General features: G+C 22.8%; 4 protein-coding genes across 11 annotated transcripts; 1 reads left to right on the top strand and 3 right to left on the bottom strand.

Moving 5' to 3' along the window:
* Nucleotides 1-400: 400 nt before the first annotated feature.
* On the bottom strand, nucleotides 401-6,279 carry LOC411417 (3-oxoacyl-[acyl-carrier-protein] reductase FabG). 2 transcript variants are annotated; one of them, XM_006562349.3, is made up of 11 exons: nucleotides 6,059-6,279; nucleotides 5,107-5,953; nucleotides 4,925-4,991; nucleotides 4,529-4,861; nucleotides 4,271-4,444; nucleotides 4,040-4,192; nucleotides 3,195-3,356; nucleotides 2,781-3,101; nucleotides 1,235-1,551; nucleotides 942-1,143; nucleotides 401-863 (listed from the first exon to the last, which is right to left on the bottom strand). In XM_006562349.3, the coding sequence occupies exons 1-11, from the start codon at nucleotides 6,135-6,137 to the stop codon at nucleotides 621-623; spliced, it is 2,898 nt and encodes a 965-aa protein (XP_006562412.3). In that variant the 5' UTR covers nucleotides 6,138-6,279; the 3' UTR covers nucleotides 401-620. The 2 variants fall into 2 exon arrangements, with proteins under 2 accessions (XP_006562412.3, XP_006562411.1); XM_006562348.3 differs by lacking the exons at nucleotides 2,781-3,101; nucleotides 3,195-3,356; nucleotides 4,040-4,192; ... (3 more) ...; nucleotides 5,107-5,953; nucleotides 6,059-6,279 and adding an exon at nucleotides 1,713-1,910.
* Nucleotides 1,483-26,767, top strand: LOC551980 (ras-related GTP-binding protein D). Of its 2 annotated transcripts, none has more exons than XM_006562357.3 (7): nucleotides 1,483-1,562; nucleotides 24,730-24,878; nucleotides 25,040-25,446; nucleotides 25,524-25,660; nucleotides 25,739-25,881; nucleotides 26,016-26,164; nucleotides 26,246-26,767. In XM_006562357.3, exons 1-7 carry the CDS (start codon nucleotides 1,545-1,547, stop codon nucleotides 26,467-26,469), a joined length of 1,227 nt encoding a protein of 408 aa, XP_006562420.1. In that variant the 5' UTR covers nucleotides 1,483-1,544; the 3' UTR covers nucleotides 26,470-26,767. The 2 variants fall into 2 exon arrangements, with proteins under 2 accessions (XP_006562420.1, XP_006562421.1); XM_006562358.3 differs by lacking the exon at nucleotides 1,483-1,562 and adding an exon at nucleotides 24,171-24,315.
* Nucleotides 7,402-15,720, bottom strand: LOC409057. 5 transcript variants are annotated; one of them, XM_392583.7, is made up of 5 exons: nucleotides 15,018-15,720; nucleotides 9,896-10,033; nucleotides 8,151-8,596; nucleotides 7,715-7,880; nucleotides 7,402-7,552 (listed from the first exon to the last, which is right to left on the bottom strand). In XM_392583.7, exons 1-5 carry the CDS (start codon nucleotides 15,027-15,029, stop codon nucleotides 7,448-7,450), a joined length of 867 nt encoding a protein of 288 aa, XP_392583.3. In that variant the 5' UTR covers nucleotides 15,030-15,720; the 3' UTR covers nucleotides 7,402-7,447. The 5 variants fall into 5 exon arrangements, with proteins under 5 accessions (XP_392583.3, XP_006562416.1, XP_006562413.1 ...); XM_006562353.3 differs by lacking the exon at nucleotides 15,018-15,720 and adding an exon at nucleotides 12,560-12,578; XM_006562350.3 differs by lacking the exon at nucleotides 15,018-15,720 and adding an exon at nucleotides 11,553-11,921.
* On the bottom strand, nucleotides 19,192-23,649 carry LOC113219042. 2 transcript variants are annotated; one of them, XM_026443270.1, is made up of 4 exons: nucleotides 21,587-23,649; nucleotides 21,424-21,522; nucleotides 21,197-21,359; nucleotides 19,192-21,136 (listed from the first exon to the last, which is right to left on the bottom strand). In XM_026443270.1, exons 1-4 carry the CDS (start codon nucleotides 23,455-23,457, stop codon nucleotides 19,229-19,231), a joined length of 4,041 nt encoding a protein of 1,346 aa, XP_026299055.1. In that variant the 5' UTR covers nucleotides 23,458-23,649; the 3' UTR covers nucleotides 19,192-19,228. The 2 variants fall into 2 exon arrangements, with proteins under 2 accessions (XP_026299055.1, XP_026299054.1); XM_026443269.1 differs by having other exon boundaries at nucleotides 19,192-21,359.
* Nucleotides 26,768-27,932: the final 1,165 nt, after the last annotated feature.

The following is a 27,932-nucleotide window of genomic DNA, read 5'->3' as shown; positions in this document are numbered from 1 at the left end:
CTACAAAAAATATATCTACTTGTTCCCAGATTGAAATTGTTTGAATTGCAATTTTTTTCACATGTTTTATAAGTTATCTATGCATAATTCTTTTTATTTATATATTATTTTAAAAATTAATTTTTAAATTAATAAAATTTTTTCAATAAAATATAAATTTATAAAATAAAACATTTTTTATATAGATTTATGTAATTATTTATTTTAATTTTAAATGCATTTTTATTTTAAAATAATTAAAATGAAATATTTATTTATTTTATTGTATAAGTAACTTATTTATCTTAATAAACTATTAATAATGTTTTTAAATTATTAAATAACAAATAGTATAGTAATAATATAAGAATATTCTTATAATATAATATATTGTATAATATAATATACATATGTTCAAAAATCCATTTTTAAAATATTATTTATTGAAAAATAATATTTCTTTACATTTATTTTTTATTTTATAATTAATATCTTATTATTAGTATTTCTTATGTATATTTTTAAAAAAATATTAGCTTTATAACCTGATAAATGTATTATAAATGTGAAAAATATATTAAAAATTTTAATGAATTTAAAATTACAAACATAAAATTATTATTTTTTGCACAAAATACAATTTAACGAGGGCACATAACATGTCTTCCTCCATCAATAGATAAAGTTACACCTGTAATAAAACTAGCATCATCACTTGCCAAATATGCAATTGCTTTTGCAACTTCATTAACATCTCCTGATCGACCAAGAGCATGAGTATTTTTACAATGCTCATAGAAGTTTTTTAATTCTTCATCTGACATTCCACTATTTCTATGAAGATTTGTTGTTATTACACCAGGATTTACAGCATTAACTCTTACCTATAAATTAAAAAAAATATATAAAATTTATATGAAAACATCACATATCATTATATTTAATATATTCTAAAATTATACTTGTTTTGGTGCAAGTTCAACAGCCACACATCGTGTAAATTGATCAATTGCTGATTTACTCATACAATATGATAAAACTCCTGGGAAAGATCTTAATCCAACTACACTTGATACATTCACAATATTACCTTTAGTTTGTATTATATGTGGAACAGCCAACATTGTTAAATGATATATTGAACGTACATTTATATTAAAAATTCTAAAACATTTGCATGCAAATATTTAACATATTTTATAAAATTAAAAAAAAATTTCATATCTTTAAGTTGATATAAAAAATAAATATATACCTATCATATTGTTCTAATGAAGTATTTTCTATGCTGCCATTTTCTAATATACCAGCATTATTAATTAGAATATCTAATTTACCATAATGTTTAATAGTAGATTTAATAATATTTTGAACATCAGTTTCATTAGTCAAATCTCCAGGTATAATTAATGGTTTATTAGATTTACATTGATCAGCTATTTCATTTAATTTTTGTACATTACGACCTGTTATTGATAGTAATGCATCAAGTTTTGAAAAATGTATAGCAGTTGCTGCTCCAATGCCAGAACTAGCTCCAGTTATTAATACAACTTTTCCTGCAAATGACATCTAAAAGAAAGGTATTTATTTAGAATAAAATGAATTTACTATTATTATTAAAATAAATTTAAATTATATTTTGCAAATAATATATATATATATATTAATTATTTTCTACTTGAATTCGAATACTTAATAAAATACTTGTAAAATATTTTATATGTAATTACCTTTTAATATAAAAGTTATAAAAATCTTTTTTTTTAATTTATACTTTTAAATATTTTTCTATAAAACTTTATAATTAATTTGTTTATCAAAATTATTATATAAATTTTACTTTATTAAAATTAATTTTAATTGTTGAAGCGAGACTAAATAGTTACCACGTCATGACTCAATATTTATATACGCAGGTTTGCCGTTTTGAAGAAATTAAGGGAAAAATATAATTACTATAATTATATAAAAGATTATATTATGTTACTGATTAAATAAATAAAGAAAAATATGGTTATGGTTAGACTTTAGACTCGACATAATATTCGTTTTTTCACTAATTTTGAAAATTTAAATTTTGACATGTGCAACGTGTCATAAAATATAAAAAAAGAGTAGAAAATGTAGTAAAACATGATAAGAAAAAATAAATAGAAATAAAATTTTTATGATAATTATTTGATTCTATGAATAGAAATATTCATAAATATATATATTTATAAATTAATTATAAGAAAATTGTAATTATACATATTGTAAATTGTAAAATCAATAATTTTCAATTTCAATTAATAAAAATGAATAAATAATGAAATAAAATTTATCGAAATAAATATAAATATTTGATTATAAAACATATTTTTGCAAGATATATTTTTTAAATAATTAAAATAATTAAATAATCTTAAAGAGAATTATTAAATTATATTTTTGTAATGTTTTTACACACATACGCACGCGCGTGCGCGCGCGCACACACATGCGCGCGCGCGCGAGCGCAGTTATAGGATTTTTATGTTTTTTAATTAAAAATCAACTTTATAATAAAATATTCATATATTTTCCAATTTTATTTGTTCTAATTTTATTATTATTGTATTTAAATATTTTTCAACTCTATTTAAACATATACAAATCTTATCAATATTCCACTCTTGATCTTTGACTTTTTTTACAATTCCTTGAAGAGATAATTTTGCACTTGCTAACAATGATTTCTTTTTTTTTAATTCACAATTGGAAGCATATTGTAAATATATTTCTGCTAATATACAACATAATTGTAATATTTTCTCAACTGATTCTTCTTGTAAAAGCCATTTTGAATCAGAAATAGCAATACGATGTGCTTGTTGTAAATATTGTATTGCCTTTTCATTATCAATATCTGTCTTTTTTAAAATAGTAAGTTGTCCATACATCTTCCAAACATCAGAATTATTACATATAAAAGAAGTAATTCTTCCAAATAATTCTAAAATTTTTGGAAGCAATTTTTGTGCAGAAATTCCATTTGAATCATTTATATTGTTTAATACAGCATTAGTAAGTATATCAAGAATTTGAATATCTAAATGATGTCTTTTTAAATCTAAAATACGATGATAACATCGAATTACCTAAAAAAATTAAATATAAATCATTAAAAAAATATATTTTAGAAAATAATTTAATTTTGTCTTTATTTTAATATTATATAAATATATCCATACTTCTGAAAAATGTCGCAAATCAATGCTCACTATCATTAAATTATCCCAAATTTGCCATTGATCATAATTACATTTTATAGCATCTTGAAGAGATTTCCAAGCTTTTACTTTATCACCTAATTTTATGTAAGCTTTTGCCAAATTATTCCATGCTTCAAATGTCTGTAACCAAATTGTAAAATTATGTAATATATAATATAATATAAATATAATAAAATTATAAATAGTATAATATATAATATTAAAATATAATATATAATATTAAATTATAATATATAATAATTAAAATTATAAAGTCGTATTAGTGAAAAAATAATAAATTTTTTTAATGCAAAAAAAAATTATAATGTATTTGTATATTTAATTTCTAAATTATTTGAATTTTATATTGAATTAGATATTAAAAATTATTATATAATACATTAGTTTTTTATATTTTTCTAAATATTTGCCGAAAGTTTCTATATTAAAATTTGATTTACATTTATAACATCTTTTATTCGAAAATTTATTAAATTTAATAAAAATTATAATATATATAATATAATAAATTATATATTTATTTATAACATTTATTTTAAAATAAATATTTTTCAAGAATAATTGCATTTCATATCAAATTAAAAATATAAATTATTTTATTTTTATATTTATTTTACTTTATCTTATATTGATTATATATTAATTTATATTGATTTCTAATTTTAGATAAAAAAAAATTTCATTGTCAACTTTAAATCCTATTCTCATAAAATGAATTTATTATTTAATACAAAATTTATATATAAAATTTGAAATTATTTATTTATCGAAAAACATAATTTTTTTATTAATTTAATACAAACCATTTGTTCTAAAGCACAATAATGTTTATATGCTGTTACTGCTAATTTCCAATCTTCTGTTTCTAAGGCAGCAAATCCAAGTCTTATCCATACATGTTCTTGAATGTTATTTAATTCAACTGATAATTTTAAATGTGGTATAGCTTCTTTGTACTAAAAAATAAAATATATAATAAAAAAATAATTAAACTAGTATACTTAGAATAAAAAAATTTGCATTTATATACTTACATTTTGTTTTTTAAAATAAAAAAATCCCCAATGTCTTTGAACTATACTACTTTTTTCATTGGATAATTTCCATGCTGTCTCATAATGATTAGGATCCTCAGTTGCATCACCTAATAAACACCATAATTGAACAGATGGTTTTTTAGATAATTCTTGATGAATAATTTCTATTGCCTAAAATTATTAATAAAATATAAATTAATTTATTTCATATATACATATATAATAAAAAAGGACGATATGAATTAAAAAATATACTTTATGTTTCAGATTTATTATATTGTAACAAGCAATAACTTCTTCCCAAAGTTTAAGTTTCAAGAAAACATCTAAAGCTCCCTTTACTAATCCAAGACTTAACATCAATTGTGCATACATTTGTTCTAAAACCCAAATTGGCTTAAGACCACTAGCAAAAAATAAGTCCATTCTATTTGCAACAGAAACTTCTGTTTTATTTAATTCATGTATTAAATATTCCATTTGCATCATTGACCGTTCAACAGTTCGTTTATCTCCAGATTCCAAAGAACATCGATTATAAAGAGATGCCATTTTTAAAGACCAATTTCTTGTATTATTTATTACAACCTATTGAAGAATTTCCTTCAATAATGAATTGAATAATTGATATGATAAAATAATAATACTTACAGTTAAATAAGGTATTATTTCTTCATCTGTTAATTTATCTTTTGGTTGTGATAGTTGCAACTGAATACTAATAAAAATAAAAATTATAATAAAACAATTTTTTTCTTATAATATAATAAACATATTCAATAATAATAAATATAACATAAAAATAATATAATAAATATAAAATATATTCTTACTATTTTGCTAATATTATAGTTTCTTCTACAGCTCCTATTTGTATATTTGTTATATTTTCTGAAAATTCAATATGTTCTAATCTAGTTTCATCATTTAAATCCAATGATTTTGGTAAATTTTCACAACATCTAAAAGAAAATTGTTTTTTTCCCAAATTTATTCTTAAAAATAATTGTGCCTTTTCTTTCTGATATTTTGTACGTTTTCCCAATGCACCTTCCAAATCTAAACTTAATTTTGCTTTTTCCTGAGCAAGTTTAATATATTTTTCTGAATTATGAATTCTTCTATAATAAAAATAAAATTGTGCAGTTTCAATATAAAATAATGTTTCACAATGAATATTTTCTTGCAATAGTTGTAAATTATTGATTTTATCAATTAATTGTTCAGTTTCATCAAATATTATACCAGAACTTTCATTTAATATTAGCTGATTTACAAAATTTGCTCTAAATAACCACCATATACAACTTTTATAAATATTTTGTAAGATTTCATTGGAAAATATTATCTTTGAAAGATAAAGAAGGTCTAACATTTTAACATTTGCATTGCATTCGTCATATAAAGATAAATCTTTAAATATATTTTTATTTTTAATATTTTGCCATTCAATGTTTTTTTCAACTTGTGGACCTGTCCAGTTGCATTGAATAAAATATAATAAAGAAGCTATGCCAATGCAAAGCCAAAAATCATATAAATCTGTTTTTTCTATATTTTTATGTATTATCTCGGAATAATTGCTGCATTCTTGAATTAGATTTGAAAGTAATTTATTATTTATTACATTTTCGTATTTTCCATTTAATATATCTTGTACACAAATAGGTAAATCACAAACTGAAATAAATAAAATTAAAACAATATTTAATTAAGCTAAAATATATAAATAATAGAATATAACCTAATTCAATATGTAAATATATTCTAAAATTATTCAATTACCATCATTTTTCACGAAATTGATTAATAATAAAATTTCAGTTTCTTTATTTATTATTTTATTTACATCTGGAACATTCATTATTATAATATGTCACTTAAGAACACGTGGAAAAATATATACATGAAAAATACAAGACTAAAATAAAAGATCAAGGAGAATACTTTCATCGATTGCTCTGATACATGCGTTGTATAGGATTCTTAACATGGAGGATAAAATTTAACCTTATTTTTATATTACAAAGCATTTAGATAAAGTTAATAAATTTAAAGACTCATTCTAAGAAAAATAAATATGAAAGTTAATATGCAAAAATGTTAATTAAGTACAAATTTGTAAAATTTGTGTATATATGTATATATGTATATATATAATATATATATTTATATTTATATATATATATATATTTTTTCTATTGTTTTAATTTTTATCTCTTAAATTTTATTTATTGTTGTGCATCTGAAGATTTTATATGTTTTATAAATAGATTAGATTATATGTATGATAATATATTTATTTATTTATTAATATGAAAATTACATTAATACTTGTTATTAATTGTTTATATTTCTATACATTTAAAATTTTAATATTTGTGAAATAGTTTCTGTAGTTAGAATATGATATGTTTATATAAAAAAAATATGTTTTTTTTTATATATTTTATTTTTATATTTTATTTAAAACAAATATTTTTAATACATTTTAAATACTATTTAAAATCAAAAAAATAAAACAAAAGAAAATTTTAAAATATATATCTTATTAACCACATAATACACATAATTGCATAAACTATTTCTTTATTATTACTATTGGAACTATACTATCACATATGCAATATATGTAATATAAATTGAATGCACACAATTATTCTTTACAATTAATTAAGTACATAACAAAATCCTTGTTTATAAGATTATTAATATATATTATATACCATATTTTAAAGAAAATTTTTAGAATTATAGATTCAGTCATTTTTGTATGATTATATAATAACAGATATATTACAATTAATCAGCAGATATATTAAATATATATATGCTTGTAATACTTAACAATATTTTTTATCCCTATACAAGAAAAAGATAATTTTTTTCATTGTAGCTAATTTTTTTAATACTGAAAGCATTTAAAAAAAAAATATTAAATATAATATACGTTTATTCAGGTAAATGAGTTTTGAATAAATATCTTAATATTAAATAAATTAATTTAAAAGTTTGATAAGTGAATAAATCCAATAATATGTATTAGCATGAAAATATATGTTTCAAAAATTTTATAAAACTTTGATATTTATACCATTTTGAAATATTTTAAAAAAATGATATAAAACGAAGATAAATATTGATAATTTATTTTTTACAAAATAATCCAGTTTTTCAGAAATTTAAATCATTCTCGTTGTTATTGTCATTAGATTCCTTTTTTGCAGCTATCAAATTTTCCCATTGCGCGATGAGAGTGCTTCTACGTCGTGGATTAGGCTATTTAATACAATTAAATAATTATCATCATTGATCGAAAATATAGATACATAAATAACATTTCAATTTACTATTTAATGAAGACAAATAATTAATGATCGGTAAATAAACAAATTATACAAATATTAATATTAAAAACATGTGTATTAGTTTTATTAGTACCTTGTGCTTTCCTTTAGTTTCTTTTTCTATTTCATCTTCATTTAAAGTATTTGTTGAAGTACCGCTTCTTAATGAGTTTGAGCCATCATAAATATCGGAATCGTTATCATTTCCAATATCCAAAAGATTTGGTTGAGATTTAGCCAACATCTGTGATCGCATTAATCTAAAAATCCATATAATTTTTATTATTTTATGAAATAAAAAAAATATAAATTACTTATATTAATATTAATATAATAATTTATATCAATGATATATTCAATCCAAATATAAAAATATATGATTGAAAATATTATAGATATATTAAATATATTATAAATATATTATAAATTATATTAATATAAATAGTATTAAAATTTAAATATAACAATATAAAATATTATAAAATATTCATACACTATCATTTAATTGTAAAAACATAAATTAAAGTTACCTAAGCTCATTTTCTCGTTCTTTCATTTCATGTAATTCCTTTTGAATTTTTTCTTCTACAGGCACATATCCTTTTCTAATAGGAGGTTTTTTAGGTTCATTGTCCGGTTCAAGTTGAATTTCCAAATTTCTATTAAAAGCTTTGATACTTAATGGATTAAGTGTGATACTGGGTGATGAAGGTGGTGTTAGCGTATCATTATCTATAGATTTTGGTTTGTAAATTTTTCCACGAGTTGCCAGAAACCTATGCATCAGCCCTTTTTGACTAGGTGCCGTTGCGAAACGCAAAGGTGTTGGAGTGGTGCGACTAGATATCACTCCATTCGTCATCTTTGGCGTTAAAGGTGGTGTAGATGGTGTTAAACTAATAGCTTCTAGAATTTGTGGAGTAGACGTTGTTCTCTTCAATTTTCCTGAGACCAAAGCTTGTGGCATACGTCGTACCTAATAAATAAAATTTTTGTTATTTTAATTATATACATATTAGATATATATTATATATTACATATATTCTTTTTGTTATTACATAAATTGTTGTAATTAAAATTGCTACAATTAAAATAAGTATAATTAAAAACAGCAAATAATACATTTCTTCACTTGATTACAAAAGAACCTGAACAAGTGAAATCCAAATGAGCTCTCTCGTGTAAAATATTTTTAAAAAAATAAAAGTATTTACCTGAATATAAAAAGATCGAAGTGACCTTTGTAATACGCTATCTATTTGCAGCTATCAATTATACGAGAGCATATTTTAACTATTATCAGCGCAACACAATAATTACGTTATAAGTTAAAAGAAGTGTTTCATGGTAAATGACATTACATTTAATATATATATCAGTAGATAAAATATTTTCATAGAAATTCTGATTGTATTGTAAAAATTAAATGCTTTGCGAAATAAATATGCATCTATCGTATTCTATAGCAATTACTTCAAACATTTTATTAATAAACGTAAAGTATATAAAACCGTGCAATTATGTCCATCTTTGCGGGTTCCAATTATTAAAATATCACTAATTTAATGAAAAACATTTATTATAGTAACGTGAGTCAATGATATTCATTACATTCTGCGTACTGTTTTTATAATCCTACTATTTTTTGCGGAGAATATTTTGCATAAAATTGTTATAAAATAATAATCTATGTGATACATTATACATTGATTTATAATAAAATTAAATATTTATTTAATCGATGAATATCGATATTTTTGTCGCTTATTTTTATTTTTAAATAAAAATAAAAAAAACGATTAACTTCTTATTGTATGAATCATTAAAAGTGAGACTTCTGATAAAGAAAATGATACGTGTTTTAACTTACTTAATGATATTTTTAAATATATATGACATCAAATTAATTTTTTTATTTAAAAATTAAAATTTTTAAGATTTTATATGCATACATATGTATTATTTTCTTCCAATATACATATATAATATATGAAAATTTTTAATTCTCTTTCAATTTATAATATCAGATTTTATTTTTCATTTGATTTGATTCTCATCGCGTATGTAATAAGATTGATACAATACATCGTGAATCATTAAATCTATGACTGCATGTTTAATTACCCATGTTCCTCATGAACAGTCATAAGTCATACGATGCATTTCGTTCTTATAAGGATTACATCCATTTACTCTTTCTTTCTTTCGTTCAACGACCTTGAACATGGTCGACATGAATGTATACATATATATATACATGAAGTTTTAAACGTACCTTGGAATCCACCGTCTCGTGGGACGTGGTCTTAATGCTACCCACGTTTCTGAGCTCGTGCTCTCTCTCTGTGACCTCTTCGATCTCCTTTTGTATTCTGTCCGTTGCCTTCTTCAACTGCTCCAACCTGTGCTCCGCCTGTAACAAAATGGAATCATGTTAGTACGAATTTTATCTTCCATGAATAAAAATATGAAAAATGGAAAAGGTTACAAAAAAAGTAAATAGAAAAAAATAAAAATTGAAATCTAATTTCTTTTCTCCGTTGATTTATCTCGATTTGTCGCACGTTTCTCTAAATGTCAAGTAAAGCAAGGACAATGGATGAACGTCCTTCGTATCTTCTCGATTTTTCCAGCCAAGGATTCACGACACATACATTCATACAGACTCACGTAATTACATCTGATGTTTCAGATTGTTAAATTAATGATGGTGCAATCTGACCTATGAATCTTGTTTCTAATTTCAACGTAAATCGTGTGATCAGTTTAAACACAGGTCTCTGAATATCTCTGCGGTCTACAAATCTTTCTGTTATGCGAATAGTGGTTCTTGATTCTTCTTCGTGTAAGAGAGAAAAAGCGAACGAGAAAAAAATTAAGATGAAAAAAAAAATACAAACCACGAAGCGAATCAAATTCCAAGTTGCTTTGCGTCGAACGTCCGCGCTAACGGGAAGCGAATTCCAGAAAACTAGCCACGACTACTATACGATTAACCTGTTCTTTCGCCGATATAATCCATCAAAACTCTTATAATACGCTTTTAGGCAAGGTAATTAAATTTTTTTTACGAGAACGAATATACACTATTAAGTTCGTTTGTTTGCACAAGTTGCGTCGTGCGGAATGGATCGGTCTCCTTTTACGTACGCAATTTAACAAACTGTTATTGTTTCCGCATTTACTTATACTTTCGAAATTCTGTAAATTCAAACATGCACTGCCAGTCACGTGTGCCGCTTTGTACACTTTTGTAATAACAGTACGCGAGATTTATCAAAGCGTAACAAATGATTAATGGTAAATTTATAATCAGAAATTTTTTAAGAAATCAACGGATTATATATTTAAACTATTTATTAAAAATAACGGATTATATTTATTATCTATTAATAATAGATCACAATTAAATTATATTAAATAAGACATATAAATTCATCTTTGAATTAATCTTTTATCAATTTAGAAATATTTTTTTTTATCCTAATTATATTATTTATCAATAATCTTTTTTTCTGCACAATCAAACTGCATAATATGCTATAATAAAATTTTACAAGTTACAAATATGATATTTATAAATTCTTTTATATAATAATAAAAATTTAATAAATACAAAATTTAAATACAAAAATCTTTTAAAAAATTCTAACAAAATTACAAAATTAGAAAAAAATCTATAATCTATATTATATATATTCATTATATATTCATTAATATTATTAATTAATAAGTTATTGTTTAATAGGATCCTAAAAATAAAGTTTTTTCCTATAAGAAAATATTTTATAAATTTAAAATTTACGAATTTATAAGTATCAATTAACATATTCGTATTTTACTATATGTACATGTAATTGGAATAATTATACGGAATTAAATAACTTAATAAACTTTAATAATAATAATTTCATAATAAAATTACAACTTACTGAAAATAAACAAGCATTTGGATACATTTCAGTAATCTTCAGTAATGTTTTTGAACACGTTTTTATATTCTCATTAAAGAAAAGAAAAAGAAAACAAATTATCGTTTTTCTTTCAATATTTCTTTAAATCTTCACTTCACTTTCTTAAAAAAAAAAAAAAAAAAGAAAAAGTAGAAATATTTCTCTCATTAACCAATTTATTTTATGTGGCACTATATTACTTCAATCACTTCCATGTTATTTAACATATTATAAATGAAAATCGTTTTTCCAGCTTACTAATTCTCGCAATATTAAAAATAACATGAAACAATGCGAAACGTTTCATTGAATTTTTTGAATTGTCACTCATACTTTTATCTGGTCTTTTTTAATCATGTTTTATCAATTGGTATCGCGATCGATAACTATTCTTTGATTCTGTATTGCGTTATTGAAAAATGAAAACGTCTGTCTACTATCGATTTTAATATATAAATGGAAATTTAATTGAAAATATCATAACACTTTAAACTAAAAGATCCGTAGATCGAAATCAAGGTCGATATTGTTGTCAATCGATAGATCCTCCAATGATAATACGCAATGAATTTCATTTAAATGATTATTCTCTGTGATTTAAATATTTCGTAGCAATAATAACAATAATCCTTATATGAAAAAATTCTTGATTTAATAATAAGATTTACATATAATTTATATTATTAATTCATAACATATCGAACATTCGTTTATATAAATAATTGTCTCTAAAAATAATAATTGATTAAGATCGAAATAATTTCAATGACTTCTTATAAAATCATTCATCAATAAATACGAAAGTTATTATTGAAAAATATCAATCATAACAATTATTTGTACAATATGCAATATTATTTTTGTTTCAAAAATTTTAATCATTTTTCTTCATCATTTTTGTCATTCGAACAGTTCTCACGCGTGATGAAATTTCATTGAATACAGATCACGTATTCATAATTAGAGTTTTATTGGATTCAACGTACGATTTCACAACTTCATTGTAACTTCTTGAATAATGAAATTCGGCCAATAAATCACTGGATCGTCTGATTCTGCTAGATTCCTCGAATTCAACTTGCACGGATTACACGCAATTTATTTTCTATTTTCTGATGTGTCCAAGAGGAAGAATGAAGCTTTAGCTCTTTCGTGGTTGGCAGAAGGAAGTAAGTTCGCTCAGGTGTTTCACCCGCACTTCCGCGTAGGAACCAAATATTACTGAAACGAGTTCTTGAAGGGTTTCCAGGTGAGCAGCTGTAGCTGGTCAGCAATCTGGAATGCTGCTCATTGAAAACTAAATGGCATGGCTAGTATGGTTGTTTAACTGTAACCCGTGCTTGTTTCCTTTCTAAAAAAAATGGGCCAACGATCATCTTCTTGCCTCTCATTTTTTCTTAAAACATAATCCTTTATCATTATTTTCATCTGCATCGATTTAAAATTCCTCTTTGCCAATACATGCTTGAATTCGACAAATTTTGAGATTACAAGATCTGTTCATGATGATAAATAGATGATATATATAATTTATTAGACAAGAATCATTAATAATTATTTACTGAAATATAAGACTTTTTAATAAACTCATAAGATATATCTATTTTTCCTACTTGAAATGATAAATATATGACAACTACTTAAGAAAAGAACTTTTTTTATAAAATAAATTAATTTATAAAATTATAAAATAATAAGATAAAATAGTAATACATAATTGTACACATTTTAAATATATGTATTTAAATATATATAATATAATAATATAACTTAAACAAATTGTAATTGTAAAAAATTTTAATAGTTTTTCAAAAAAGATGATTTTGAACAAACAATGCTCGAGTAGCATTATCGATAGATTTTATTTGTTGGTATTATCATCAAGATTGCTGAAAGCGCAACAGCTGTTTCAATTTCTCATACCTGACGTTGAAACATCTGTCGAATCGTTTTAGAAATAAGACTAACCGTGCTACGATCAACAATGACCCACATACCTTATATGCAATTAAATTAAATAGCATTGATAAAGTGAAGAAATGTATGAAGTATATGAAACTTTTTTAATACATAATAATTACGCTCCATAGAAATTATTAATCACTCAAACTATGGTTAATTTATAAGAATATTATATATAGAAAAATTTTGTTTCCTGCTTGATCATGGATTATATAATTTGTGTAGAAAATCAATTGGATATAGATATATGCATATTGAAAAGATGCACTGGTTTTCCCATGTACGAATGGAAATCCATCGCGAATTACCAATTATTTTTACAGTTTGCATTTGGATTACTTTTGTCCATAATCTCATCATCATTGTTAACAATCATTTTCGTCTAAATTCCACGATATTCGTATTAAAAACATTTGAAATATTTCCAAAAATTTTTACAGAAAGTTCTTATCTTTATCTTTGATAATGGTATTTATTAATTATTAATTATTAATATTTATATTATAATATCATATATATAATTCATAGTTATAATTTATATAATATCATAATTATAATTTTTAATTTTCAAAATTAAAAGATAATAAAAAAAATTGAATTAAATTTTATTTTGATTTTGTTATTTGGAACATAATAATTTATAAATATTATTGATTATTAATTATAAATGTTATTGATTATTATTTTACAAAGTTTATGTATTTAATTAAATCATTTGATTTAATATCAAAATATTTATTTATAAATAAAAAATAAATAAAAACTGAAAATAAATTTAATTATATCTGTTGTATAAAATATTTCAATTTAACTACAAATGAATAGAATAATGACTTTAATTACGAGTTCAAATATTTTACATAATTTAATTATATTAAATACTGTTAAAAAATTATATTGTTTTTTCTAATTAAAATATTGAACTTTCTGTAAAAGATCATCAATCGAATATTCATATTAAAAAAGCGTATGACTTGATTTGAATAGTCGTTCAACCAGTCTTTCGAGAGCAACATGCTAACACGTGAATTCATTTTTCATTTAGATAAACTACTTTCGAATATACATGAAACGATTCTGTTCAAATTCTGTCCAATTAAATAAAACCAGTATCGTAACATCTTTTTCAATATACTTTCTTGAATAATTAATTCATTAATTCATTTGAAATAACGATTTGCAATTGGTGGTATGCAATTGATAATGAAAGACATAAATCAGATCTGTCCATGAAAGAAATCAGAAATTTCATTCATGTTTCTTTGTTTAATTATTTAAAAGTACCGCTATCTTGATCAATTCAAATCATAATTTTTGTCATTATAGAAATATTGATACAAATATCGATCACTTATGCATAGAACCTGTTTTAACATAATAAAAACGTTAATTCTATACTATTGATTCGTACGAATATTTTATTTTCAAATACGTAAACAATATGAAAAAATTTTCTTCTTAGTATTATTGCATTAAACTTACCTCCATTTTCATCGTTGCCACCGACGAAATAATGCAATGAAGATCGAACACCAACTAAACTTTCGTTATATGCGTTTTTTCGATTACCAAACTCAAGTCACGAATTCGATCGTTTATCTGTTCAGGTGTTAACATTCGGAGCTATTATCATGAAGTTACGTCACATTGTTAGATCTCTTTTTTCTTTTAAACGTATATCTCCCGCCGAAAAGTTCTAAAAAAATTTTTTAATTCGACGCCAAAAAATTCAAATAATAAAAAATCCTTTTCCGCTAACGATCGCTCTAAAGGATTGATCCAATTTCAATTACGATCACGCACAACGGCACCAAGTCAAATCTTCTTGATGTGAATATAACTCGAACTTTTGTAGTAGCTTGATCGATTCCCATGAGGTAATCTCGAGTCGGAGCACAAGAGAAAAATCTCACGTGATCTACGAGATGCAAGAACGTGAATCGCGTCTGCCACAAAGACTCGACTTTGAGATACAACTAACTAGATTGGTCGAGGAAAAATGGAATAAGAAGCCGGTGTATGTTATTGTGAGATTTGACAATAACAACCATTCGACTTCTGTTTCGAAACTAATTCCTGAAGCACGTTCATTCTTCTCTTCTAGTCAAATGTTTCTGCAATTTTCGAAACCAAGTAATTATAATTGAGACACAGCTGAACTCCACTCAACGACTGCCATTTTATCTGTGACCTTGTTCCTCGACCGTTCTCCGAACAAAAGCAACAGAGCCGAACTGCGTTACATCCGATCCTTTTTGTTTCAGTTTATCATATATATAAATTTTCTTCCGTAATTTTAATTATAAATTACATATTTTACTTAAATTTTTTTTTATATTTTTGATTTTTTTAAAAACAACCAAGTCATTGTAATATATTTATTTTTAAATTATACATATCTATTTCTGAAATAACAATAATAATAACAATCAATGATTATATTTTTCTAACATAAATAATTTTTTTTATTATTTATTCCTTTAAAAAAAATTATATTATTATTGATTAAAATTATATATATTTATTATAATTTCAAATTCTGTTTAAATAAACTTTAACTTTAATGTTAAATCTATTTAAAATTGTAAATTTTTCAATCTACTTTTAGAAACTAAATATTTATATCATTATATTATTTGTTAGAATATTTGGAATAAAAGTTAAATCTGATTGATTAATTTATAATATATTTTGTAATATAAAAATATTTCATAATATTTCGCAAAAGTATTGTATTAAAATAATAAATTAAATAATAAAAAATTTGCTGTTTTTAGATTATACAAAATATTTTAAATTCGATTTTAGCGCATAATTAAATACATACTGTATCATAGGCGCCATCTGTATCCTTTGCTTTTATATATTTAAAATGCAAAGATAAATATTTAAAATTTTACATAAAATTTGAAAGTAAATACAATTAAATAGTTTTTTAAAGTAATTTATAAAATTAATAAAATAAAATTAAATTTAAAATATTATAAAATTTTATTTAATATTTATCATATGTAAATATATATAAATGGATAATTAAGAATTTAACGGAAATGTTATTATCATTGGTTCTTTCTCTTTTAAAATACTTTATTTTAGCATAATTAACCAATAAGATAATCTTTCAAATTTCTATAATTTTATTGTTATTTATCAAAAAGATAATCTTTATCTTTTATATTTATATTTACTTGAGTAATATTATATGCAAATATTCTTTGTACTATATAAGGTTTTCATATTTACAATTACATATGTATAAATTAATCGATTGAATGAACAAGTTTATTACATTCTAATTAATTAATATAAATGTTTATAAATATATTTTTAATTTCTGTAATCATTAAGTATTTATTTTTCTATTTATTTTATTAATATATGTTTTCATAAAACAGTTAGTTGCGATGGACTGTGCTAAAAAAGTGTGTCACATACAGATGAAAAATAAAGAACAATTTTCTCCTGTTAATAGTAAGTAATTTAATTTTTATTGTATATTCATTTTTTAATAAATTATAAGTAAGCAAATATAAAAAACATGTTTTCTTGGATTCACATTACAGAACTTTCACATACAAAATCAACACAAGGAAGAAATTTAACAGGTTCTGCTCGGCATATACGAGATTTAATTGCAGATATTCATAAAAATATACAAATATGGAATACACTTCATTTAGAAGGAATAATATTACTCAAGAATATAATTCAAATAAAACAGAATGACTCTTATTCTGAAATTTTACAAGAACAATGTGATAAATTAGAAAATATTTGTGATTCATTGGTAATGCATCTTTTAATATTTTTCATCTAATATATTTTTATTATAACAAAAATGTTTTTATTATAATATTTTTTTTAGAATATTATTGTAGAAAATCTTGCTCAAATCACGCAACGTATAAAAATAACGGCATCTTTAGAAACTAATATGCACAAATTATTTATAACATGGCCCAATTTAAAATTTGGTAAAAATATTTATAATTATATTTTATAAAACTTAATTCAATTTTTGAAATTAATTTATCTTATTAGGATTTTGATTAATTTTAGGAGAAATTGCACAATCAATACATGATGCATATTCTCGTGAATTAAAAGTAAAGCTTAAAGTTTTAGAAAATGTAGCACATTATTATACAGACTCATGGAAAATGTTGTTTCTTGCTAGTTGGGTACATCAACCATTATTACCATATAATTTGACAACATTCTTGGAATCAATGTTAATAGAGAGTGGACATAGGTAATAAATTATTATTGACATAAATTTTGGTAAGTGTTCTATTTCAAAAACAATTCAGTGTTTACAATGATTATTTTTTTGTATTATATCATAAGTTATAACTATGAAATAAAACAAAGATTAACAGAATGATCATTTATTTGTGGCTTTTCAAATACCATTTGTATAATTTCACAAAACCAAAATATGAAATTGAAATATATTTGAATTATGAAGTTCTGTTTACAATTGGTACCTGAGATCACAAAGAATTAATATGAATATAGACAAATATAAACATATTATATGTTTGTTTGAAAATGCAGATTCTAGAAAGTGTATCTTAAAGATACAAGGAACTAAACCTGCAAAATTAATGCATTTTATGATTAGTTACAAGTATTCTAATATTACTAGTGCCATTAACATTTAATTATATCAATAACTTCTTATATATGTATAATACATATTTACAGATAAATACAAAATTAATAATTTCCACTGTACATAAATGCTATAACAATGTGGATGGAATTATTTTTTTGGTGTATTAAGTATTTTTAATGATTTAATATTTCATACAAAAATTGTAAATAATTCACTTTTATTTATTAATTATTACTTACAATTTCTGAAATCATTATCTTCATTTTTTCAGTTTTCATTATTTTTTTTTACAGTTATTACAATTATTATGAAATTATTGATATAATATAAATACAATTTTTATTTTGTCCATTAGCAATACAAATTTTACAGATGATAAATATTCACTAGATATAGGAAGTCAAAATTGAATCATAAAATAATTTGTGCATAATTATTTTTGTAATATTCTAACTAAAAAGAATTATTATAATATATTTCTACCTGATTATATAACTAATATCTATGAAAAGTTATATTTACATAAAATTTATATATTTATATTTTACATTGTTTAACATATAGTTTTAATTTCTTATTTTTTTAATTTATCATATGAAATTTTTTTTCAAGAAATTTAACTGAAAATATTAATTACATTGTGTATGATTATAAAGATCATTTGTTTAAAAAAAAATTTATTTCAGTAAAAATTTGTTGAAGTGTTATTTAACAAAGTAGAAACTTCTTTTGATCAACACTGATACATTTTTGATATTATCGATGTATGACTATTTTTTTTTCATATTTTTTCATATAAAATATACATTATACACAATAAATATAACAGAAACAGTCTTATTTACATATACATCAGAATGCAAGACATATTATCTTACTGTTAATAGTATTTTTCATTCAAATATGGAAGTTATAATATATTGATTGTGATACTGTCAGAATTTCTATAAAAAAATATCTACATCATTGTGTAATCATACATATACAATTTCAATTGCATAAGTTTGATATTATTATATACTATATTTATTATTTCAATTTTTTTAGGAACATTTTGAATGCTATCATCCAAGAATCAACTTCTAGTATTTCTATTAAATTCTTCACTTAATGCTTCAAAATCAAGATCAGTATCTAAATTTGAATTATTTGATATCAAATTATTTTCTAAAATATTATCTGGCATAATATTTTTTAATCGTTCAGATACAAGTTCATCAACTAAATTTGATTGATCTACTAAATGTAGTTGTTCAACTAATTTTTCATCAATTAATAAGTTTTTATCTATGACTCCACTTGTATTTAGAATATCTAAATGTGCTATATGATCATATTGAGCTATTTTTGACATATCTAAATTTTCTGAACTGCCAAATATATTAGTATCACAATTATTGGAAATTATTGGTACTGCATCTTGAAGTATAGGCAGGCTATCTGAAATTTTGCAACCAGAAGTAGCAGGCATTATTTTGCAAGAACCTGTATCTAATGATGCAGATTGAGTTTTAACACAATTTAAATCTGATGATGTCATAGGAATTATTTTGGAAACTAATTTTTGGAATCCTTTAATAAAATTCTGAGATCCATTCTCTATGTTGTCCAAACCATTTTGTATTTTATCAAAATTTTGAGCATCTTGTTTTGAATAAGTATCCATAGAACCATTTTCTAGTTTAACAAAACCTTGTTCTGTTGGTTCTAATTTTATAAAAGCTTGTTCCATATGTTCTATCTTAGATTGTTCATAATTATCTTCAACTTTACAAAAGTTTGATGATCCTAAACTGTTTCCTAATTTTGTAAAGTTTTCTTTATGAGACTCTGACTTTTGATAACTTGAAATTTTTGGTGAAGTAATATCGACTTTTTGAAATCCAGGATTATCTGAAATTTGATTTTGAATTTCTGGATTTGAAATTAAAAGTTTTGAAACATTATTAGATTTATTATTCTCTGCATTATTCACAGGACTAGGATTTCTTCGCATTAATGTTAAAGCAGATAGCACTTCTGGACAAGTAGGATTTGTTACAGAATCATTTCTTCTATCACTTAAAAAATCTGAAACACTAAGATCTGAACTTTCAGAAAAACCACTGGACATTCGTTCCTCTATATTTTCTTTACCATCTTCAGAATTATCTATTTTTTGAAGTTTAAGAGGTGGTTCTCTATTGTCATAAGTAGTGCAAATAGAAGTATCATCTTTTTTTAGAGCTTCAGTGTTAATTTTATACAATCCTGGATTAAGACCTAAAGCATCACAAAGTGATTCTTCATTGATATCAATTAAATCTTCACTTAATTCTTCATCGCTATTTGCAATTGTTAACATTGTTCCAACTTTTTCTCGTATTTTATCCATTAATTGTTTTAACTCGTCCAAAAAATTTCTTACATTATTTTCAGACTTTAGTACCAATAAATCAAATAATGATTGTGCGTTAAGTACTGGTTTTGCAGCAATTTTTATTATTTCGAGATTTTCACATACAGAAATCGCTTCTTGCAATTTTATTTGGCGTCTTTCCGATTTAGCTTCTGGTGTAACATAAGCCCAAGGACCTCGTTTTTTCCCTTTACGTTTTAAAGGATCTTGTCCTCCATTTTGTTTTAATTCAGGTTCAGGTGTTGGAGGAGGTAGTTGCTCAGGACTTCCATGATCAGGATGCATTTCAAAATGCCTTGCCATACGAGTACGCCCTAAATATATTTTATTACATGTAGGACATCTAAAATGATCTGATATTTTTCTTTTTGGTACTTCAAGACCTGTTAATAATTCTTTAGGTGATTCTTCTTCTTCAAGTTTATCATTATTAGTATTATAATCACTATAACCACCATCTGAATCATCTAAGTCAGGTTGTAGAAAATCTAAATGATGTAAGTGTTTATAATCTCGCACCATATGTCTAGGAGGTCGAGAAAGTCTACCAGATCGTGTTCTAGCCACAACTTTTTTTCTTTCATCCTGAAAAAAGATTAAGATTGTAAAATAATTTAAAAATTTTAAAAAATAAATAAAATCTACCTTTAATTCTTCTTGTTCTTCATCAGGAATTGGTGGTGGTTTAGGTGGAAGCAATGAAGGTCTTATAGTACTTTTTTTTGGTCTACCTCTTTTTCCACCACGATTTTTTAATAAATTTCCTGGATTTCTAATTTGTAAATCCAATTCTTCGGGAAATACCACTCTGAATGTACATTTAAATCATTAAATTTAAAATTCTATAATATTAAATAAATATATATACTGACCTATATACAACTCTTTCATTTGATGTAGTTGTTTCTTGGCTACGTTGTTGCAAAACATGTGCAATTTGTTTTAATTGCATTGGTGTTAAACGTTGCATACTAGAATAAATATAATTGTTATAAAATAATTAATAATTATATTATTTTAATATTTGTCACCTACCTATGAAATGTTTGACCTTGCTGAACTATTTGTATTGGATTTTCACTAGAACCTAATGGTTTAGATGCATCTGTAGATTCATTTACTATTGTTGTAGATTTAATGGGAGTACTTTTAACTTTTTTATTTACTTTAAGATTTGTGCCATTTACTATAAAATTAAGTTTTTGTCTACTAGTTTCATTTTGAATTGATTTAATAGATTCATATGTATTGCTATGTTGTGTTATAGGCGTTTTTTGTGAAGTATTTTGTAAATTACTTGAAACATTAGCAATATTTTGATTTGCAACAGTTACATTTTGTTTAGTTGCATTGTTAAATGTAATTTTTGTTTGAGGTTTTAAAATAGATATAGGTGTTGATGAAATTTGAGTTGGTTTTAAAATAGAATTTGTTGTTACTGTTTTTAAATCTTGAGTTTTTACAATAGATGCAGTTCGAAGTACAACAGGTGTATCAGAATTAGCTGTAGTTTTTACTGTTCCAATTATTCCTGAATTTTTTTTACCAATAGTGGTTCTTGTTTTAAGTAACTGAGAAGGGATTTGTACAGATTTTAAAAATTGTGCAGGAATAGCTGTAGTCACATTGGTATTATTAAGAATTTGATTAGTCTTTGGAAGCACAGTTGATGCACTTTTTAGCACTGGAGTTAAAAATTGTTGAACATTTCCTTTTTGAAGAGATTGTGATGTTTTTACAATTGGAGACAAACGTATTTGTGAAGTAACAAGATTTTGCGTTGCTCCAGATGTAGTATTTACAATAGTATTTGAAATATGTGAAGTACCAACAGATTGATTTTGTATGTCACAAGTACCAGTTAAAAACTGAGAAGTATTTAATAATTGTGCAGATATACTACTAGTATTTAATAACTGAGCTGTTATAGGTGTAGCTTTTATTATTTGTGGTGATAAATTATTTACTATTGTAGCCTTTGAAAGTAGTACAGAATTAGGATTTGAATTAGTATTAAGTGAATGTACAGCATTAATGGAATTAACAGTTGTGTTAGAGAGTTTATTTGAATTTTGAAGTAATCTAATATTTTTAGCTGGTTTTAATATAGTTTGTGCAGGTTTTATAATAAATTGTGAAGATGGTAAAATCACAGGTAATTTTTGTAAAATTTGCGCTTGAGTATTAGGTATTGTATTAAGTTGATTTTGTGCTATATTATCTTCAATGGTATATTGCAGTTCATTTTCATGAATATTTTTTACTTGCGTAATATCTGTTTTTATTCCATGTACTTTAGGCTGATCCAAAACTAATGTCTGTGCATTTGAATTTTGTTGAATTATATTATTTTGATGTTCAATTATTTGTTGAGATTCATGATTTTGATTATTCAAATTCATTTCTTCTAATGATATATCATTTTCAACTACTTGATCTTGAAGTTGTTCTGTTTGAGAAACTTTTTGCATATGCCATTCTTGAAAATCAATACACTCTGTTTTAATCAATTCAGTTTCATTGGATTTTTGTATTTGTTCAGATTGATAATTTAACTGATCAATTGTTATAGATTCCTGAGAAGATAATGAATTTTGATCCTGTTCATTAATTTTATCTTTTATAGAAATATTTTCTGCTATATTTGAAATAGTATTATCTTGATCTTGTTGATATATAACCTCTTCATTCGAGGTTACCTCAAAGGTTAAGCCTAAAGCTGCTGCTTGTTCTGGAGTCAAGTGAATAGTTTGAGAATCATTATCGTCATTTTGTAAAAATGCCACAAATTCATTATCATGGTCGTCATCATCAACAACTTGTTGAAAAGCTTGTTGAAGAAGATCAGAAGCACCAGTAGAAGGTGCATCGTTTGTAAACACAGTAGAATTCGAAATTTCTGCCATATCATAAATTTTTTAGCTTTTTAGCTTAAAAAATATAATCACACAATAGTGACAATCACTTTCATGTTTTAAAATAATATTTTATACAATTCTTTCTTTAGAAAATCCTTTTATAATTTACGTTTATCTCATTTCGCTGTACACGTTTTTCGCGCAAACAGAAACATATGAGGTATATGAAGTTTGTCATAGATGCAGCAAAGAAAATGGCGACATCATCAGTAGAATATAAGAGTATAGAGTTGGTAATTACAAATATACAGTTGGTAATTCATAGTAATGTCTATTTTCATCGTACCGTTTATTTGATATTAGGTATACTTGTTACGAGATAGTTTTTTATATGATGGAATTATGAATCTTGTGATACATTTTTGTGTGTGCAATAAACATATAATAATATAAAAAAGTAAAATTAACTGAAAAAGATAACAAATTTATATATGAATATTATTCTAATATGTTGTATAAACTTTATGCACAATTCTTTGTTTCATAGATTTGAATGATTGAAAATGAATATTTATTTTTATGCATCAACTTGATCATATTTTAGTCCAATCGTCACTTGCTGTGATATTATATCAAACTACTGTGTATGATTTATTGTACTTTCACGTAGTTGTGTACAAGAATATATATATAATATATATTGATATTTATTGTAATTAATACACAATATCTTAAATTTGTAATTGTGCGATAATATTATAAATTTTATAAATCTAAAGTCTCTCTTTTTCTTTCTGTTTCTCTATTTTAACACACACACACACACACACACATATATACATACATATATATACACATATATAAAAGAAATATCAAATAAAATAAAATATACACAGTTCTAATATGGTGAGTATCGTCGATAATTTAATTTACTATATTCGTAATTTTTATTCTTATTCGTAAATAAATTATTTAAAAATTTCTATTCAAGAATGAAATCAATTTAATTAATAGTGAAATAATTAATTATTTGTAACATTTAATCCAATTATTCTAAGTGACAAATTTTTTATTTTAAATTGTCGGATAAAATTTTATTATTTGTTTAAAATTTTATCTTTAACAAACTATTTAGAAATCTAATATATTAGGATATTAGAAAGTATTTAATAATAAATGTTTATATATGCAAATTATATATATATATATATATATAAATAATAATAATTCCATAATAAACTATTTTATAAATAACTTTAAATATATTATCATTTATTATATTTATTAATGTTTATTAATAAGAGAATTTTCATTTTGTAGGATGATGATGATCAATATCAAGCTAGTTATGATGTAGGTTCTTTTCCTAAAGATTTTGGATATGCCCCATTTGATGGAGAAACAGAAGGATCCATAGATCCTTTAGCAGGAGAACAAAAACCTAGAATATTATTAATGGGTCTTCGAAGGTATCTAAATATCTAAAATATATTTAATAAAATATCTATATTTTTTAAAATATTTTTTTATATGATATATATATATATATATTATATTTTTAATATGATTAATTATATTGTTATTAATATTATTTAATATAAATATTATTATTTTAATATTAATATTTTAGGAGTGGAAAGTCATCAATACAAAAAGTAGTTTTTCATAAAATGTCACCAAATGAAACATTATTTTTGGAAAGCACAAATAAAATTATTAAAGATGATATAAGTAACTCTAGTTTTGTTCAATTTCAAATTTGGGACTTTCCAGGACAAATTGATTTCTTTGATCCTACTTTTGATAGTGATATGATATTTGGTGGTTGTGGAGCTTTAGTTTTTGTTATTGATGCTCAAGATGATTATATGGAAGCACTTAATAAACTTCACTTAACAGTTACAAAAGCATATAAAGTTAATCAAGCAATAAAATTTGAAGTATTCATACATAAGGTTGATGGCTTATCTGATGATTGCAAAATGGAAACACAAAGGGATATACATACTAGAGCAAATGATGATCTTGCAGATTCCGGTAAACAAAAATCAAGTAATAGGAAATTTATATTTTATTAGTAATTATTTATATATATTTATGTGTATATATTTTAGGATGTGACCAAATACATCTAAGTTTCCATTTAACATCTATATATGATCATAGTATATTTGAAGCATTTAGCAAAGTTGTACAAAAATTGATACCACAGTTACCAACTCTAGAAAATTTACTTAACATACTCATATCAGTAAGAAAAAATATGATTATTAAATATAAACATTTATCATATATATTTTTATAAAATAATTTGTAATTTGTTTTTCAGAATTCTGCAATTGAAAAGGCATTTTTATTTGATGTAGTATCTAAAATTTATATTGCAACTGATAGTTCTCCTGTAGATATGCAAAGTTATGAACTTTGTTGTGATATGATTGATGTTGTTATTGATGTATCTTGCATATATGGGTATGTCTCATAAAATTTCTACATAAAAACTTGTATATCATTATATATAATAAAGTATATAAGTATATAATAAAAAGTATATATAATAAATATATAATAAAAAAAATTTATATCATATTATGTATTAATTTTAGTTTAAGAGAAGATTTAGAGGCTGCAGCATTTGATAATCAAAGTTCTAGCTTAATCAAACTAAATAATGGAACAATTTTGTATTTAAGAGAAGTTAATAAATTCTTGGCCTTAGTTTGTATTTTGCGCGAAGATAATTTTGATAGACAAGGTACTTTTATTTAAATCTATTAAGAAATGCAATCATAATATAGTACCAGATATAATGTTATGTTTTTTTTTTAATTTATAGGTGTAATTGATTATAACTTTCTTTGCTTTCGCAAAGCTATACAACAGGTTTTTGAATTGCGTAATAAAGCATTGACTACTGCAAATATTAATAATCATTCAACACCATCTATTAATTTGAATGAAACTGTAAATGCTCCTACAGTATCACAAAGTGGAACAATGGGACAAAATGGTACTGTTGTAAATGCACAGAATTTTGCGCAAAATAGAATTTTTCTTTAAATTTGAGTAAACAATTTTGTTTGAATAAACAAAATTTTTCTCTTTTACTTTACATAATGCTAATAAGATATTGCAATCATGTTATTCATAACTTAATTTTATAAATATTTACTTACTACAAAATGTATTTATTTTATTATTTCTTACCAATTTTTTTAATGGAACTAAATTATATTAATAATAACTAATTACAGAAATATGTATATACATATATATATATATATATAATATAAGATGTATATATATGTATATATACATATAATTGTATATTAAAATAAATTATTTCCAAATACGAAAATAATAATTCACATATTTATTAACTATTGTTATAATGTTTCATTATTTTTCAATTCCTCCGTGAAATAATACAAAAGTAATATTTTTTTATGAATATCTATTTTTTATCTCTATCAATATATTTTTGTAGTTTATTTTTTATTAAATTTCATTATAATTTATTTTTATTATAGGTAATTTATTAATAATTTATTTCTGATTTTTCATCATTAATAAAATCTTGCATTTCACGATGTAATATGTATGGAGATAAATTGATTGCAACAACACTTTCTTCTAATTGATACCATCGTATATACGAAAATGTTTGTTCATATTCATTTAGAATAATGTCATTTGGTAAAGACTTTTCAGAATTTAAACTAGAAAAATATAAAAATTTATATTATATTTTACAATTTAATAATTTAAAAATTTTTTAAAAACAAAAATTATTTTAAAATTATTTAAAATTATTTTTAAAAATTATTTTTAAAAACATTTAAAATTTATATTTTAAAATAAAATACTATATATATATTTATAGAACTATACTCAATTTTTTAATATTTTATCATAAATTTTGTAGATTTTAAAATTAATTTTTTTATTAAAAATAATTCATTTTGTTTATAAATTTAATAAAAAAATATTAATTAAATTATAATAATTAAAAATATTAATTATTATAAGATATAATTTTAAAATATTCATTTTCTTACCTGCTGCTGTACCAGTCTAATTTGTGTATAATCTTTGGAATAGGAATAGGTAAACCTGATGGTGGTAAGTATTGATAAGCTATTTCAATTAACAAACTACGACTGAGATTATTCAATGGATACATAGTAACATTATTTTCTATATAAATATCTTTTGTATTAATTTGATATTGTAGCATCAATTCGTCTGAAAAGATTTATTAAGGATTGACTAGGATTTTTGAATAAAAGGAATTATTAATATAAACTAATATGATTCGTGAAAAGTAAATAAATATTTTTAATATAAAAACTAGACAGAATACGACGGAATATTAAAATTTTTATAAATATAAACTTACATAAATTTAAACATAAATTGTACAATATTTATATATATATATATATATATATATATATATATATACACATACATACACATTTTTCTTAAGAAATGAAAGAATAAGATGTAAGAGTAATAATAAT

Source organism: Apis mellifera, linkage group LG10 (assembly GCF_003254395.2).
Source record: "Apis mellifera strain DH4 linkage group LG10, Amel_HAv3.1, whole genome shotgun sequence".
NCBI classification, from domain to species: Eukaryota; Metazoa; Arthropoda; class Insecta; order Hymenoptera; family Apidae; genus Apis; species Apis mellifera.
The sequence above is the reverse complement of the archived record's forward strand: the minus strand, read 5'-3'. Positions and strand labels throughout refer to the sequence as shown.